General features: G+C 44.3%; 1 protein-coding gene across 2 annotated transcripts in view; it reads right to left on the bottom strand.

Annotated features, from left to right (window-relative positions):
- Ccdc141 (coiled-coil domain containing 141) overlaps window positions 1–19,281 on the bottom strand; it is a 147,812-nt gene that overhangs the window by 64,003 nt on the left and 64,528 nt on the right. For both annotated transcript variants that reach the window (XM_041639829.1, XM_041639830.1), the window contains exons 7-8: window positions 13,730–13,924; window positions 2,393–2,565 (exon numbers count right to left, since the gene is read on the bottom strand). In XM_041639829.1, coding sequence (XP_041495763.1) covers window positions 2,393–2,565; window positions 13,730–13,924 — 368 coding nt within the window. The remainder of the gene's footprint in view (window positions 1–2,392; window positions 2,566–13,729; window positions 13,925–19,281) is intronic.

Below are 19,281 nucleotides of genomic sequence, written 5' to 3' on the forward strand. Positions count from 1 at the left end.
AGTATAAAAATCATGACAAGAAAGAACATGGAGACAAAAGTATTGGACTAGATGAACAAAGAAATATGCAAGCTTACAAAAACATGACCCAAAACAGAAGGGGGAGAAGAAGGGAGAGGAGTGGGGGAGAAAGAGAAAATAAAAGCACTTCAATCGAAACTCTCGCTATCAAAATCAAAGCACTTCACATAGAGCAAACAGGACACAGTTTACCAGTAAAAACTTGTGACCACATTTCTGTCTCTACGAGTAGAGCCTGAAGCAGAACCAAAAAACTCAGTTTCTGGGTAAGACACAGGAATTAAACTTCTCACTGGGCCTTGAGTGGCTGAGAGAAGACAAATGTGTCACCCGGAGAAGGGAAGCCAAAACAAAAGGCTTGCGATGGCACCAGCTAAATAAGAGAAGCCAGCATCTAGGATTTGTGAGCCCGAGTACCTGGTAGGAAGCAGCAACCTAAACCAGAATTCCAGGGATCAGAGAGTGGGTGGGGGCTTTGGCTGCATCCTCATTTGCACACACATGGGGACTCTCCCTTTGGCCAGAGAGAACAACACAGTCAGACTGACCAGGAGAATGACACTGGCCAGGGCTGTGAGATCCACTGATAATAACAGGCCTCACCACGTCCACCAGTCATCATACGACTGCCCCAGTCCAACATCTAAGTGTCTTGTATCTTATAGACAGACAGTCGTCTGCCTGGCTCAAGACATCTGGAAGGAACAGGCATGGATCAGGAGGGGAAAGGGAGGGAGCAGCTGCAGTAGGCACATGGGTCCACGCTGGGTATGCCTGGGCCCTCTAGTCTAACGGAAAACAGCTTCATCTGGCATCTGGCTCAACACCCAAGTCGAGAGCCGCAGCAGCTAGAGTTGTTGGTAGTTGTTCCACAGAGGAGAAGCCTTTGCCCTTGTTGTGGCCTTCGGTTTCTGGCTCTTTCTGGGAGACCTTGGATTATTTCTAATCTCAGTTTTGCATGGTCCCATAGGAACCATCTAAGTACCCGAATCAAATGTCTCTGTCCACTTCAGATCGTCTTCTGGGAAGAAAATTCCCTATACCTAGACATCCACGGCCATACTTTAAAACACACCTAAGAGAGTGAAATGGGGCTCAAGGGAAATGAAACCATGTTTACCACCTTCTACCTACTTCATTCCTCAAACTGTATTTTTTTTTTTTTGAGTTTCAAGGAAATTATAGAAAACTACAGCAAATGAGAACCGGGATTTAACCTTCTTGGACAAATCTATTTCCTCTCTTTCTGTTAAGCGTAAGTGCTACTGATTAAACGTAGATGCAATCTTCCTGGCTGATACTTGCTCCAGGAAAGGCCGTCATCCCCCTGTCTTCAAGTCCCCCCACTTCCCACACACTCTCTCTCTCTTTCCCACTGCCCCCCTTTCTCCTTCATGCCCAACCAATTCTCAGCCCAGCCTGGTGCGCCCGCTAAGCATGCTCGTGGAAGTCAATGATCCTGGCACCTTGCCCAAGAGCACGGAAACTGGAGCCTGGGCACTTGGATTCCAAAGCTCCCTCTGTCACAAACTGGCTCTGCCATCCCGTTTGCCAGTCACTTAAGCCCTCTGATTCATAGTTCCCGTGTCTGTGGAAGGAAAACATTCTTAGTATGTGTTTCATGGAGTCACTGTGTGGATTAGTGAGAGAATGTCCCCAAAGCCCTTGGCACAGTGCCAGGCACATAGCAGGCTCTCACTAAATGTGAGCTTTGGTTATTAATAATTACCTTTTATTTGGGGCTTTGTTCAGTGAAATAGTCAAGTTAAAAGGAAATGAGAATTCTGGTAGATTTTTTGTTGTTATTGTCTGTTTGTTTTTTTGTTTTGTTTTGTTTTGTTTTCTGGAAAGAGAAAATAGAGAAGGCCATGAACTGAGGGAGGGAGAAGCTGAAGGAGAGAGGAGAGACTGGGGAGGGAGGAGAAGCTGAAGGAAGAAGGAAGAGACTGGGGGAGGGAGGAGAAGCTGAGGGAGGAAGGAAGAGACTGGGGGAGGGAGGAGAAGCTGAGGGAGGAAGGAGAAGCATGGAGAAGGCAGGATGTGGAAAACCTGCAGAGCAAAGCTCCTCTCTGGTGCCTTGCTTCTCCCTCTTCTCATACACGACACAAAGCTTCAGCATCTTTAAGTCCTCATGCTCTGACCCCTGGCTTCACTTCAGGGGGAGCAACGCTGTGCTCAGAATCACCGTAGGCAGAATTCAATAGAACCTTTTAAGCCACATCATAATGCGGCCAAACATCAGAAGCGGGGGGGGGGGGGGGGGGGTGTAAAAAACTGAAACACAGAAAAACCTTGTGCAACTTATTTTCCTACCAGGTTGTGGAAACTGAAAAAGCTCGTTAGGCTGGGGGATAAAGCAGACTTTCCTCACCTGCAGGAGTCGGCTTGGCTGATTAAGGCCCGTCCCTTCTGCAGAGCAGCGGCGGTGGAGTCTTTAATTTCTCTGTGTAATTCCTCATGCCTCGCTGCCAAGACAGGCAGGCTTAAACCCTCTGATTTAAGGAGCTTAAGGTAAGCTTCGACTTCTCCAAGTACATCAAATGCCTGCCAAAGAAAACATACTTTCATTTTCTGCTTTTCTAGTTTAAAACTCGGCATCAGTGTGCACACAGAACGCTGGCGATTAAAGCAGGCCATTGAACTTAGTAGTTTGAGCGTAGCAACAAAAAATATCTCAGTTCTGGGGAACAGCTGTGCAGTCCCCGCCTAGGGAAACGTACAGTTTAGTTCAACATAAATAAATATCCACACCATAAAAGTACCAAGATAGCTTATACCGAGAAGACACCTGCACGACGCAGGTAGACACGGTTGAAATTCAGAGTCAGACGGATATTTTGCATATTTTACACACATAATGGATGAGCTATTAAAAATGTGTATCCTTTCATGGCCTGAATATCTCAGCAGTGGAGTTGGGATGGATGGAGCACGTGCCCCCGCATTCAGCTTACTGTCTTAGGGAAGTAACGCAAATGGCCAAATTCAAACTGGACAGAACTGGAATCTACAGAAATCTCTCAAATGCTCTTTTATGTTGAGATTCTCTCCTCCCTCCAACGTCCTCATGTCTTCCAGGTTTGCTGTCTCTAGTCACTTAAGCCTTGTAGAGAAACCTTGCTATCCAAGGATCCTTTCTTACTTGACCATGTTTCTCTTGAGGTTGGAAACAAAGCAAAAGGCAGAAATACGCTGACATTAGTAAAATGTTGCATGACTTTTTAGGTCTTTCTATGGCTCACTGAAGCATCACTGAGGAACGAGCACTGTTTCTGGGATCTCACTTTTAATTTTAAATGTGGGGTTTCTTATTTAGAATAAAAATGGAGCTTCTTGTCAATTGAGGGTAAGATTTAAAACCAATGCCTAAAGCAAATTTCTGGCATAGCTAAAATTATCTTGAATTCCCTTAAAGCTCACTTAAAGTTTAAGATTGGTGAATTGTTGCATGTTATATTTATACTTTGCACTGACAAACTCCAAGCTCCTTTTTAAAAGAAAAAAAGTCTTAGTGTCCTTCTAAGACTAGAGGAGGATTGGAGAATGGAGAATTCAAGGTATCTTTTCTTGGTTACAAATCTAACTCCATTCTGGTTGAATAATGAGCCATGCCATGTTTGTTGTTGGTTGAAAATTAAAGAGTAACAAAGGAAGTAACTAAGAATGAGGGCAAGTGTTTAGAAAGTACTCACACATGTTTAGCTACTAGTCTAGATCTTGGTCACTCAAGCACATCTTTAAAATGTCTCCTAGAAGGGCACATTCACCTGTCACCTGCCTTTCATCTTAGGGAGATTTCTACACCAGGCCTTGACCATGGCCTCATTTTCATAGGGGTTAGAAGCTGAAACTGCGAGGCTATTATAGATACATGTGTAATGTCACTGTTCCCTAGTCTTGATGCTATAATAAAGGCATGACATCCCAAAATAATGAAGATAAATTGAAGGGCCAAACATACACAAGAAGTAGGAGTTATATAGGCAAAGATATGATATATATTATATAAACATAATATTTAAATATTCAAACATAATTACATATACTATATAACATTATATATAATATAGTAAGAGTCATATATGGGCAAAGGCAACTCATGAACTTGGAAACAAGTGAGCCAAATTTTCTCCCATATTCTTTTCTCAAACAGATCAAATAATAGGGATACACTTTATGATTTTCTCTGCATAATAAAGCAAGTAATAAAATGATGACAATATAAAGGGATGGCAGGCTTCCTTCTTTCATTAGCTTATCACAAACCCGTGCAGAACACCCGTGAGTGAGGTGAGAGGGATCTCATAGTGGAGTTCATTAGGGTTTGAGTTCACTTTTTGTTCTCCTAGTAAAACACCAAGACCAAAAGCAAACTCGGGAGGAAAGGGTTTACAGCATCTTAGAGATTCAAGTCCATCATTGACAGAAGCCAGAACAAGCGCTCAAGGCAGGGACAGAATCAGAGACCATGGAAGAGCATAGCTATTGGCTTCCCTTGTTATACAACCCAGGGTCACCTGCCCATGGACAGAACTGCCCACAATGGCCTTGGCCCTCCACAACAACCGTTATCCGAGAAAATGTCCCACAGACACGCGTGCAGGCTGCTCTGACGGAGGCGATTCTTCCACGCAGGCTCTCTCTTTCCAGATGTCTCTAACTGTGTCAAGTTGATAAAAAACCAACCAGCGCACTTTGTTTTAAGCATCACTGGGGGATAGTTGGATAGTTCTGTAGACACAAACAGAAGAACTAAACCTTTGGGCTTTCAAAGAATTCCTCCTTCAAAAGTATACTCTCTGTGATTAGAATTCGATGAGGAATCCATGTGCCACTTCCAGAAATGACCTAAGCACCACCGCTCTCATCCCACTCATCCCAGTCTAGAAGAGATTCCTTTGCTATGTGCCCTATCCGTAGGGAACTTGATATCCTGGATCTCTTCACTGCAATCACAGCACAGAGGTCTGCCCGGCAGTGAGAACACTGTGAGCCTCACACAGACAATTGGAATTCAAGTGTCCTCTCTCTTCTCTCTTCTTTCCACAGCCCCCTGCTTCTTCAAGCCTTATATGTCCAGGGTTAATCAAGATTTTATGACTAGACAGGGAGGAAAAGATAAAAGCGCAAGGGCCGTTATTTTCTCCTGCTGGATCCTAGCTCATCTGAACCATCTCGGTCCCCCACATTCAGAGGAGACAGGTCAGCTCCTTGGAGCCCTAATTTGGGAAAAATGAAGGAACTGCTTGGCTTTTGTTCTTAAAGGGGCCAATAGAAAAAAACCTTTCCTGTTCCTTTTGTTAAGAGCAGATCCAGGGTCAATCAACCGCACCAAATCAAATATAGATGGTATCAGAGAATGGCGTGTTTTATTTGTTTAAAAAGACTCATGAGTCATCCAGCATAATTCTGCTTCCATGCTGGTTCACAAAGATGCTGGATAAATAACAGTGCCTGATTTTTGACTAATAAATTTGGAAAGAGTCAATATTGGATAACAACAAAATGGCACACCCCGGACAATGACCAAGGACACAAAACTCAACATGGCTTCTGAGCAGGACCTCTGCTCCCACCTCCTTTGGAGGGTCAGGAACCCTCTGGATTGCTTAAAAAAGGACACAGGTCTTCCCTTTCTGATCTTAAGCATCACCAAAGACAACTGCTGGTGGCTAAGGCTGGACAACCGATTCGTCGTTCAGGACGCGGCTGAAGGCGCTCCAGCTTGCAAAGCTATGAAGACCAGGAGCTGGAGGAGGATGAATTTCGGGTCCTTCTTTCCCATGTCTCCCACTACCCCATCCGTTCCTTGTTTCTCAAAATTATTTTGCTGCCCCACTCCACCTCTTCCAGTCACAGGGTAGATGAGTGCTCCTAAAAAGCTGTGTTTAAGCCATCTGTTGCTCGGAAGGTTTTCCTCACAAGTTAAAAAATACTGGAAAAGCAGCTTTGGCTTGATTGCAGGCATCAGCAGCGTTTTATCAATAAGGGAATGGAGGAAGTGTACATACTAACACCTCAGTCTTCCCGAGGCAAATTCACCTCACAAAGGAAATGAGACTCACGAAGCAGAACTTTAGGCTTCTCAGGTCTGTTCATCATTTTTTTCTTTTATCTTAACTGACTTAAGAGATTTTTAAGATGATCTTTGTACTATTAATATGGAAAATCATGTATGAATCATTTCTGCTTTCATCCCCTGAAGGAATATCCAGTGACATCTGTGAACCGTAGGCTCAACTGTGTGCTGAGGATAAGACTGACCACATTAGGGGGCCAAAGCAATATGAAACACTTATGGATTGGGAGAACAGTGGCTGGCTCTCAGCAAGCCCTTAGCCATGCGGTGCACTAACTTATTTAGGTGGCCTGGTGATCCTGTAAGGACACAGAATCAGGATTTCTATTTTACAAATAAAGATGTCAGGTGCAGGGGGACGGTAAGTACATGTCCAGGCCATGCGGTTAAAAAACGTGTCAGGACAGAATCATGCCCAGCCTGACTCCAAAACCCAGGATATCACTGTCTCAGTCATGCTAACAAAGATTTCTCAATTTCTCCTTGAGGCCCTCCAGTCGACTTTATATTCCAGCTATACCCTTAAAAGCCTATACGATTTATTACCAACCCTAAAAAATTATGGAAAGATATTCCCTGAAGTAAATGGAGATCGTTAGACTTATTTTTGAAGCAAAAACTCAAGTTCAAAAACTGGACCCATGTACCAGAGAACCAGCTGTTAATTCATTCATGCAACATAAACATTTTCAACACTAGGTGGCATACCAAGATGATTAAGAGGACCTCTCTCTTGAACCGCAGGTTAATAAACAGTGAACGCTGCCTGGAGACTTTGGAGGAGGGATACACGAGGCATTCTCTTTTATGAAACCCCACTCAGCTTCTCAGGCATGGCACAGAAGCTGCACTGGGAATTGGTGCTCCTTGGATTTTGCAGTAAGATTTCCCCTTTCAAACTGAGCTTTTCCCAAATACTTTGGATCAATATAATCTCTCATGAACAACACAAGACAGTTTTCTTTGTTGTATGATCTTTTTCCTGGGTGGGGATGGGAACAAATCAGGTGCTATATTAGGACAGACTAAAGTAGAATTCTCTCAAGGCCTAGCATAGGCGACCAATGAATTAGTTGGGCTACTTATAGAACATGGGCTAGGGGTTACTTATAGGAGCGTGGGTGACCACAGAGAAGCCATGCCAATAGCAACGTTCCTGTACCTTCAGAGAGGGAGTCTTTTCCTTCACTTAACTTGCTGCATGTAATATATCCACTCGCTCCCTTCAGACTATGAGGCTGTGTGCATTTAGAGAAAAAAAAAATAGACAGGAAGGGACAGGAAGCAGTGGTTAGAACCTCAGGTGAGGGGCTAGTGAGGCTTCTCTCCTCTCCTGTGAGAGAGTATCAATCGCCCTGTCTTGAAGGTGTCTTACAAGCAGCCTCAGCTGCTCTACTGAGGGTGAGAGCTATGCTCAGAGAGGCCTGGTCTCCAACAGAGCAGTAGCCCTGAAGTTAGTATTGTGTTCGCAATGATTCAGACCTTTAACTAGAAGGCCCTATTCTTAGTGTTTGGGTAAATACGAAGTGAGGTAGACATATTTCTTAGTTTAATTAGGCAACGAAAAACAAATCTGCCAAGAAGTGACTATACCCACAAGGCTGAATTTGTTCACTGCCAAAAGAGATACATAATAGTATAGACATACACATGGAAGGACATCCAGTGAATACAGTCATGACTTAAGGGTCCACAGACCAGTTTCCTGGAAAGTGCTTACTCATGAGCGGGAGTCAAACTGAACGTCTCCTTTTCTATTTGCAGCACTGGAGGTCAAACCCAGAACCCTACAGACACCAGGCAAACACTCTACTACTGGGCTATATAACCCCAAAATTGAACATCTTGACTATCAGACCTTGAAGCCTGATGTAGGTTTAGGCTCTTGCGATGAAGTATACTAAAAACAGCCCATATTTTCCATCATATATTTAATACTTCTGTACTAATAACTTAGCCATCTTTCTTAAGTATTTGCTTAGGTTTAAACAATCTGTCTGATCTCTGAGCTTTAAAGTACAAGGTTCTGAACTGCACAGTAATTATTCTATCGGGGGCAGAAGGAAGGTAGAGTAAATGAAGATGTCCTCATCAGTTTCTGGGGTGAGATTTGATTTATCATAATCTCTTTTCAAGCTCTCAATTATTTCTTCTGTATTATATAGCAAATGATAAATAATAGCAACAACTAGTAGATAATGCATAACATACATAGTAAACACTATATATTGTCAATCACACACACAAACACACACTCCTGACCATGGTGTCCACACGCCTCCCTGTGCCCCTGGCTACCTCTCCTGTATCTCCCTTAATACTGATCTTCTACCGTGCTCCTCAGGCAATGACTTAGCCGACATTTCCCACGCTGCCTGACTCTGAATCTCTGTGTGTCACCTTCCCAAGCGCACTCAGTGGTATCTCGAGTTTTGCCCTGGCCGGGCTCTGCTCAGGGCTCCTCTCAGTACTGGGCTTAACCCCCATGACTTTGCTACAGTATATCACTCTGTCTTATAAACACCCGTGAGAGTCTAGCACCTGGGACCACATCTACCGCTGGCTTTACTCAAGTAACTATCCAACACAGGTCAATAGTAGAAACGCAACATACTATCAGGGTGAAAGAAGTTTGGTGGGAAGCCACCATTCCAGTTGTTTCTTAGAGAAAAGAATGATTTCTAAAAAGAGGAATCCAAGGGAATGGAGACATGGATTGGTGGTTAAGAGCCTGTGCTCTTAACAGAGCCTCCAGGTGCCCATGTCAAAGACACTTGTAACTCCAGCTAAAAGGTATCTGACTGCCCTTTCTGGCCTCCACAGCACGCAGGCACTTGACAGAACATGAGGCAGAACAGCCAATGAGTTTGTTTGCTGAGATAATAATTCTCATATCAGAAGCAGAATTGGTGTCTGTAGGAAAGAGCTGTCCTTAGGCAGGGTCTTCTTTGTGCCCCCGTGACAGTAGCAGCCAATCTTGCACGTGCGATCTCTAACACCTGTCTCTTGTAAGCAAAGAATAGATGACCTGACCTCTTTAGCCGAACACCTATCTCAGTGTGTGTTCTACAGCTAGCAATCTTCCCATTTGAGGTGATGTCACCCCCAGAGACAAAAGAGTAGGCTTGCTGCTTGCTATAAAACAACAGATTCTCTGAGTTGAGAGTTCCTCTCCACGCTGCTAACTCTGTGGGGGAGACGTGTGTCTGTACCCCTCTCCACGCCGCTAACTCTGCGGGGGAGACGTGGGCCTGTACCCCTCTCCACGCCGCTAACTCTGTGGGGGAGATGTGGGCCTGTACCCCTCTCCAGCCGCTAACTCTGCGGGGGAGACATGGGCCTACACCCCTCTTCACGTTGTTAAATTTGTGGGGGAGACGTGGGCCTGTATCCCTCTCCACGCTGCTAACTCTGCGGGGGAGACGTGGGCCTGTACCCCTCTCCACGCCGCTAACTCTGCGGGGGAGACGTGGGCCTGTACCCCTCTCCACGCCGCTAACTCTGCGGGGGAGACGTGGGCCTGTACTCCTCTCCATCGCCCATGTTGGAACTGAGCCATACTGAGCTCGTTTGCCTGCTGCCACCCAGCTAGTGCGTTGCTGCAGTCGTCATTTGGCGCTGACTCAGAAACCATGTGTCTTCTGCCAGCATCCATGAAAGGACAGCAAGTGAGCCTGAAAGTCAGTGAACCCCCAGAGTCCTTGGTATGTGGAGCATGGTGTCATCTACAAATACAAATGCTCACAGCAAGGAAATCCAGCATCCTCCAGACACATCACAGGGAGTTTTCCAAGGGAAAACATGGTGTTTCTCAGAAAAAAATGATGATGTAAATTAAAAACTACCCCACCTACTACTATACACAGAAATTCTAGCCTAGAAAATTGTGATTTTTTTTTTTTGATTTTTCAAGACAGGGTTTCTCCGTTGCTTTTGGTTCCTGTCCTGGAACTAGCTCTTGTAGACCAGGCTGGCCTCGAACTCACAGAGATCCGCCTGCCTCTGCCTCCCGAGTGCTGGGATTAAAGGCGTGCACCACCACCACCCGGCGAAAATTATGATTATTATTAGCATCATCATCATTATTTAAAAATTTTTGAGACAGGGTTTCTCTGTTTAACAATCTTGGCTGTCCTAGAATTCACTCTGTAGACCAGGTTGGCCTCCAACTCACAGAGATCCACCTGCCTCTGCCTCCCAACTGCTGGGATTAAAGGTGTGTGTTTTACATACCTTTCTAGGCAGAAAATTACTTTAAAGACTTGATACTGTAATAATTTTTAAAACCAGCCCTTCAAAGATTTATTTATGGGTTTTCTGGCAAGATTAGATAAAATGGCAAGATTTTTTTTTTTAATTTGGGGAATCCAAAATATGAGTCAAAAGGAAAAATGTCACTGATAAGTCATAGGAGGGGCTTGACTCTCGGCCTACACAGATTTGCTCTCTATATGAATTTGTCATTTATTTTTACCTTACTAACACGGACACAATGCACTGGTGATAATTCACCTTCCACTCTACGAACTCTGGCATCTGCCCTGCCCCCATATCCATCATCTTTCACGTTGGGTTATTAGTTTTTAATTTGGAAATAATTTCCTTAAAAAGAACAAACTCTAAACCTTTCTGAGAACCACTGGCCACAAGTCAGAGCACAGGCAAACGCCAGCCAACTTTATACTGGGACTAGTTAGCACGCTGTGGGATGAGAGAGGGAATCTAGGAATCTACTCTTTGGGGTTCTCTTCTCTAGACTAGACTTGTATTATTATATGAGATTCAGAAAGTATCCACTCTTGTCTTTTCCCTCTCCTTCCTCCTTCCTATCTTCCTCCTCCATCAGTTCATCTTTTTTAACTTTTACAAGTTTCCCCAGGGTCTGAGAATAAAGTCAGATGACAAACAACCAAGGGAAGGTATCAAATAATGAATGCAGAGAAACCCAAATAATGAAGAACAAGGAAGAGTGGGGGGGGGGGAGAGAGACAAAAGAGGAAGAAAGGGAGGGAAGGGGAGAGGGAGGGAGGAAGGAAGGAGAGAGGGAGGGTGAAGGGAGAGAGAGAATTGTCTACATTTTGCAAGGCTGTGAGCTCCGCAGCTTCTATTAGAAGCACTGCTTTATAGAAACTCATTCTATTACTCTTTCCTTGAGCTGCATTCACAGTTGACTTGGCAACAGCTCACTCGGTGTGTAGATCAAAGGTGTGATGGAAATTTTACAACCTCAAAACAACTTCAAAATTGGGCTGCTAAGGAAAAAAATAACTAGCAATTGACGTCTACTTTGTTCATTATCTCCAGCTATATGTTGTATCTGTTTCCTATGTTAAAACAGTGAGACCCCCAAAGCACACAGCTAATCAAGAGTACTTAATAGGCTTACCAGAATGCAATCTTCTCTGTGTTAGAATTTCACTACTCACCTTTTCAAAAGATTTTTGTAAGTAAACAGTTTCACAATGAAGTAACCATGTAGCTGACAACACTCAGCACCAGTGTTGCGATTTTAAAGCTCTTTGTATGAAGCTTCCCTTGTCCTGTGCTTGTTACTTTGTCTACCTTTAATTGCTGGAATCTGACTGTTTAAATAATGCCAGTGCAGACATCTGGAGGTCTATGCTACTGTGGCAAAGGTCAGAAACATTTCAAGTAACAGCAGCAGCCACACACACTGAACTCCACCTGTGTGTATGAACAGTAGCGAGGTATTACTTAGGATTCTGGAGGTTGGAAGCCTGAGCTCCTGAAGGGACCAGGCTTCTGTTGTGATGAAGGCTCTCTCCTGGGGTGCAGATGAACTTCTTATTTCTCATGTAGCAGAAGGTGAGATGGAAACCTATTCCAGAGGCGCTAGAGTACTCGTTTAGTGTGCGCAAGTCTCCAGCACTATATAAACTGGTTTGGTAATGCATGACAGCAACCCCAGCCCTAGGGAGGTGGACACAGGGAGGTCAGATCAGGGCCATCCTTAGCTAAATGGGAGGAGGAGGCCAGCCTGAACTACACTTTAAAGTGAAAACAAAAGGTGTTTTGGTAACACTGTTAAGGTTTCTTTTCAACCTGATATATTTTATATTTCCTTATCTCTTGGAGAAACAATTTAACATGGAGAATAGTGTCTCCTACAAACAGACCAATGACAGCTCCAAAGGGAAACCTTTTAAAAGTTGCTTTGTTGTTGGTTATTTTTATTTGTGGTTTTTGTTTGTTTGTTTTTACGACAGGATCCCACTATATAACTGGCCTGGAACATGCAGCCCAGGCTGGCCTCAAGCTCACAGCCACCCGAGTGTGTGTCATGAAACCTAGCTTTGGAGTGGTTTTAAAAGTAACTCTATGGTTCCGTGCTCTCCTATCCACCTTTCCTTTATCCCAATTCTCCTGTTTCCCCAAGTCCCCCCTCCTTCCCTTCTACCTTTTCTCTTCCCATCTCCCCTTACCCCCATCCCACCCCACCCCCAAGATCCCAATTTTCTCCCCGGCAATTTGGTCTACTTCCCTTAGCCAAGAGGATAACTATATGTTTTTCCTTGGGTTCACCTTCTTACTTAGCTTCTTTAGGTTCACCTATTGTAGACTCCGTGGCCCTTATTTATGGCTAGAAACCAATTATGAGCGAGTACATCCCATGTTCATCTTTTTGGGTCTGGGACACCTCACTCAGGATAGTGTTTTCTATTTCCATCCATTTGCATGCAAAATTCGAGAGGTAAGGGAGCCACTTTAGGGTGGGCAAGAGACTTGACCCTAGAGGGGCTCCCAAGTGCCCAAGATGAGGTTCCCAGTTAGTTCCTTGGGCAGCTGAGGATTGGGAACCTGAAATGACCCTATCCTAGAGCAATACTGACGAATATCTTGCATATCATCATAGAACCTTCATCTGGTGATGGATGGAGATAGAGACAGAGACCCACACAGGAGCACTGGACTGAACTCCCAAGGTCCCAATGAGGAGCAGAAGGAGGGAGAACATGAGCAAAGAAGTCGGGACCATGAGGCGTGCACCCACCCACTGAGACAGTGGAGCTGATCTACTGGGAGCTCACCAAGGCCAGCTGGACTGTGACTGAAAAAGCATGGGATAAAACCAGACTCTCTGAACATGGCGAACAATGAGGGCTGATGAGATGCCAAGGACAATGGCACGGGGTTTTGATCCTACTTAATGTGCTGGCTTTGTGGGAGCCTAGCCAGTTTGGATGTTCACCTTCCTAGATATGGACGGAGGGGGGAGGACCTAGGACTTACCACAGGGCAGGGAACCCGGACTGCTCTGTGGACTGGAGAGGGAGGGGGAGAGGAGTGGGGGGAGGGGGAGAAGGGTGGGAGGAGGGGGAGGGAAATGGGAGGCTGGGAGGAGGTGGAAACTTGATTTTTGATTATGTTTTTTTTCTTCTTTTCTCAAAAAAAAAGTAACTCTATGTACATCAAAACATAATCCCTTAGTGTTAAAAAACAACCAATAGCCACAACAAGAATATGATCTTATAATTCTTTTCTACTTCTATCAGTTTGATATTCTACATGGAATTTAGCCTTTTGCAATGTGCCCTGACCAGCTAACACAATGGGTCTCTTATCAGATAGCCCAAGTATCTATGATGATCATCTTGACCTCCCACTGACCTTATTGGCACTGGTGAAAAAGTCATTTGCCAGAGTTAACCAGGTCTTTCTATCCACCATAAGTCGACCAAACTCTTCTTGAAGCCGATTCAGTTTCTGGTTAGAGAGCTGGAGGTGTTCTTTGTCTGTGAAGTCCTTCGACAGAAGAATCTCCAGGGCCTGGCTCTTCAGCTTCTCTATGGTCGAATTCCACTCCTGTAAGAGAACATCCTTTTTAGTGATTGCACACAGATCCTGTCATGAATTGAATGGATGTGCCTCCTTCCCCAAACCCAAAGTTGACATGGAATCCTTGAATGTGATGGTTTGGGGAGGTGGAGGTCAGGACAGAGGGCAGAGCCTCTAAGTAGGATACCCACCTCTCCTTCTGCAACACAGCACACAATGGGAAGTTCATCTGCATCCCAGGAGGAGCCCTCATCACAACAGAACCCTTGTCCCTCCCTGACCTCCAGAATTGTGAGAAATGAGTTATTCTTGCTTATCAGTCTTTGTCTATGATACTTCACACTACAGCAACCAGAATTAAGACACTCACTCTGCCATACCTCAGAGATTTGGGAGACATGAATCAGGAATCTGTCATTATATTTTCTGATCCATAAAGTCCAATACATCGTGTAGAAGCAAATGCTACATTGTGGGTTTGAGTATCAACGTGTAGTCAGAATAGAAAAGGATACAGAAAACAGGCTCCAGAAGAAAAGAATGGCAGAGGGGAAATGGCAGAGGGACTTGACTGATCGCCCTAAAGCAGATCACATCTATTTCTGCTACCTCTACTCCAAAACACACTCAACATCCCCCACTCGTTTTGTCTGATTTGTATTCATCCAAGTGTAAAAAAAGTATCTCTCCCACAATCGGTCTCCTTGTCAATGGAACAAACATGTACAAGAAAGAGAGAGGAATCCCATGTCCATGGCTATTGTTTTTGTGTTTGCCTGCACAGAAAGACTGAAGTTCATTACTCCTCATAAAATAAACACCCATCAGAATGCACCGCTTTCTTCTTGATCCTGGTCTCATCTATTAATGCTTCACACTTAGTGATATGTCAGGAAAAAACAAAGCCTAGCTTTCTACTTTATGTGGCATGAGGGTTAAAAACACAAGCAACAGAGGAAAAAAAAATACAAGTTAGAATAAACCAGTATTTATGTTAATTTCTTGAGCAAGTTCAAGTTTCTTGAGTGATACCAGATTGGTCTGCATAAAACAATGACTGCCACTAAGATGGCTGTCTTGTCAGTGTGTTTTCCGATGTCATCTCAGCTAACGTTAAATAAAGCACAGGGCAATTCATGAAGCATAAGAAATTTAACATCAGACTTGAAACATCTCAGCCTGACTCTGTCCTGGCATGTCTGCTATGCAAAACTGTCCTGTTAATAAATCACATTGGCTATATTATGTTGCATAAAACAAGCCTGAGTTTAGGTCATGTGTCATGACGGTTTCCATTAATTTCATAAGACACACTGCATACAACACACCTGGCACAGCTGGGGACTTCAAAGAAAGAATAAAACGTAACTTCATTCTCTAGCAATACGCAGATTGCTATTTCATACAACTATCCTATATTACATTGTAAAATATATTAAATATACATACACAATATGAGAGTGTTTTTCAGTGATAATGAGTTAGTCTTGAATGTAGAAATGACAGATATTCTTTTGTAATTCCATGGAACCTGTCCCAGTATGTATTCAAGTGGGAACTCTTTTGATCGAGGGATATGAAAATAAGGGAGGCAGGCTAAGGGGTGGAGGAGGAGTGGGAGGAGCCTTCTGTAAGTGTGGCTTGTAACTATAATCTTTGAAAATCGTTGGATTTGGGTGTGGTTTTTTCTGTCATGTTTCACAGACTCAGAAGACTTTGTTACACACGGTGACATTGCCCATAAGAGGACCAGTGAGGCTAATGCCCGGGTCTCTGTACCATGCTACCGTCCAGAGACCTGAGGGTCAGATACCAAACCCTCCACATTCCTCACCGAGGAGAAGAGCTTCCTCATCGGCATGGGCTTTGTGTCACATGCCTTCTCAAGATCACCCACTTTCTCAAAGAGCATTGTGTCCCTTCTTGAACAAAACTAATACATTTATTTCATGGCATTCTTCTCCAAAGCATGGTAAATAACCCTCCCACTTCAAAACCAGCAAAGACCTGTTGGGAAAGAACAAATGTTCTCGAAGTGGCACAGCCTGCAGTATACACACCTGGCCTCACTGAGGATCAACCCTACTTTCTTCCGTGAGTTCTCTCATCCGCCCCCCCCCCATTACCTAATATTTGATCTTCATGTACCGGTATTTCTTTTTCCCAGTTCTGAGCTAAGGGTAGTGGTATGTTCCCCAAGGGTTACTGATTAGCATGATACTTAGTGTTAAGGGGAACAGGGTTCTGTGTCCCAGAAATTCTCAAATCTCTGCTATGCTGGTGTGTGCCAATCCCCTCTAGGAGGCCTTGAACTGTCTGCTTGTCTTCCTGCTAACCCCACTCTTCCTGTTTCCTTGTTTATTTTTCCTCATTTCTTTCCATCTTTTATGTATGCATGTGTGCTGTGTTGTGCATGAGTATGCACTGACATCCCTCGGCATGGATGGATGGATACTCGTGTGTGGGCACACATCGGTGAGTGTATGTCCTCACTCTTCTGCCTTATTCACTGAAGTAGGAATTCTCAATCAAACTCAGAGCTCACTGATGTGGTTGGTGCTAACTAGTCTGCTCTCTGGATCTACTGTCTGTTCCTACTAAGGTTGGAACTACAGGCCATTTACATGCAGTCCAGGGACCCAAATTCCAGCCCTGACACTTGTATAAAATGTACTTTAGCCACTGAGCCATCTCTTCACTCTTTTTTCTTTGTACATTTAGCTACCCATGAGATCCACCTCAAGACTTTGGGCCATTATTCTATAATCCATTAATATCTATGGGACAAGTAATCTTGACCTCATGTGAAGAAATACTTAATACGTGAAGATGCAGCAGGTAATCTTTTTTTTAATCGGCACTGACTAGAAACTTATGCATTGATTAGTGAGGAAGGACCCTTAATAAAGGCAAAGCAGGGGGGATTGCTCAGTGTGCTATGTGTAAGGAAGATGCAGACACAATCAGAATATGGAGAAATGGTTCATAGCCACGGTGCGTTCTACTGGATGACTTGAAGCTTTAGGACGCTGCACTAGCTGCCAGCAAGGGGTAACCATGGCTTCTCCTTCCTGCATGGGAGCACTGTGCCATGTCCTCTTCGTGTATCACCTCACGTCATCCTAACCCACCCCTCGAAGGCCCACTCCATCATTCACGTTTTTAACCACACGGCAACTATGGCTCAGAGGAATTGCACCCTTGCCAAAGGTCTCAGCACCGGCAAGAAGAGGAATCAAAACCGAAGCACAGGTTCTTTCTCCATCATCTCCATCCCCAGCTCGCCCTGGAGGAGGATACAACAGGTTTTCACCTTCGCAGGTGGGTTTACCCTATCAGCCGAGAGAGTCGCTGTGTTTAAATTTCCCTAGGGCCTTGATAAGGCCTCCCTGATGATAAAAGTCATACACCACCCTAGGATTTTCGGATTTCAAATCAGAAATCTCACTACAGCAAAACAAATGTCGTATTTATATCTATTATAGATATGATAAAAAATTTCCTGCCCAAGCGCAGGCTTAATTTTGCTTTGCCAATTGAACAGACTAATAAATCTCTCTACCAAAAAGGAGAGGAAGGCCTTTTCTTTAAGAACACACATCAATCTGCCTTGAGGGTAAAAAATGAAAATCCACACGAGAGAATGTTCTGGTACAGAGTCAAGTGTGTGGGACACCCCCCCAACAACCCTCCCCCCACGCACACACACACACACACACACACACACACACACACACACTGTCACTTGCTATTTTGAATCCAGGTAAAAAGAGTAGACCTCGACCTTCTGAGGAAACGACAAAGAACCGGGTTCAGCCTCTCATCTCTTCCCATTCTTAATTACATTCTCACATGAACTCATGGGCATTAAATAAAGCTGGGTGCATTCACTTTTCCTATTCAATCTTCTCAGAAAATTGGCTCTGTTTTCTTTGGGCAATCTGCAGGCAGTTTCTGATGCGTTTCTATACCACGGCAATGATGTATTTCCCCAGGCATTTTTCTGAGGAGACACTTTTACTGCTTTATTATTGTTTTGTTTTTTTTTTTTTTTTAAGATAAAACTTTCGGGAGTCATCTGAATCCATCACACTTCTTAAAAAATACAGTTGTCAACCTTGTCAAGGCTGGGGGAGCCCAATGGCGAGAATCTTAGTTCTTTTTCTCTGAGCCATTCCCGCTGTCTCTTCCGTGTTAAACGTTTTACAGGGTTACAGTCACTTTGCAGTAAAGCATTTCCAGTGTGTGTCCCCACCAGCAGAAGCCAAGGTCTGCCATTTCCCTGGCTTTCCAATTAGACAGAGGTGCGTGCATATCCCTGACTCAATAAAGTCGAGCGGCCGCGTCTACTCCTGGGCTCTGGCTGTCTCTCTGGGTCATTCCATTATTTCCATGTTTGTCACTCCCAGTAGTGACCCTTTTTAAACGGCACCACTCAGTATTCCATTTGTTAGAGAAATCGAGCTTGCTCTAAGTTCCCCTGGAGGATTAGTGTGGCTAGACAAGAAAGGGGGAAAGATTTCTTTCTCTTATTTTTGTTACAGTCTTGGGCAAGATTTCAAATGAAGTTATGGATCGCCATTAAGTGGGTTCAAAAAGTAAAATATGTCCACTACTCCAATTTGAAAAGCAAAAGAAATAACAATTGCAGTATGTTTAATAAGCTTTGCTTCACACAAAACTTCCCCACAGAGGAGAAGACATCGTAATTCGGTACCTTATGATACATTGTCACTCCATGCTTGATTTCACGATGTAATTCTGAGGTGAGGGGAGATGGACAAAATGAGATGGGGACGCATGTGTAAGAGGCTGAGGAGGGCTGACAGGCTGTTCCTGCCCAAACCAGATGGGGCAGAGGCCCATGTTGACTTCACAGACTACTCCCAAAGCACGGCCGATTCCAAGACCGCCTCACTGAATGCAGACCATTTCTTCCTCAGTCTTAAATCTCTGATCCCATTTGGTTCAGTACCAGGACGATTAACTCATTGACAGAAAAATCCGAATTTCACATGATTGCATTAGCAGATGGTACAAACAAACCTGGCAATTTTAATCAGGGAACATTTGAAAGTCTGCGTTGAGCAGGCATGTTTTTGAAAGAAATGTTTACGCTCCGGAAGAATGGCAGCGAGCGGGCAGGAAGCACAAATTCTGATTATGTCAAGTGAACTGTTGCGCAGGTCCTCCTCATTATGCTTCCTTCCAGGCATTTCCAGGCTGACCTGTCCGACTGTAGGGTCATCCTAGAGAAAGAGGGCTCCCTCACCGGCCTTGTGTTCAGAGTGCACTGCCCGCGGGCCTTGTGAACTATGCCCTCCCGCGGTACATCCCTGCAAGGGCACAGGCTGCCGGCAGAAAGAACCCTGTCTCATCTATGG

This window comes from Microtus oregoni, unplaced genomic scaffold (genome assembly GCF_018167655.1).
Source record: "Microtus oregoni isolate MIOR12 unplaced genomic scaffold, Mior012 000060F_ref0000265, whole genome shotgun sequence".
NCBI lineage: Eukaryota > Metazoa > Chordata > Mammalia > Rodentia > Cricetidae > Microtus > Microtus oregoni.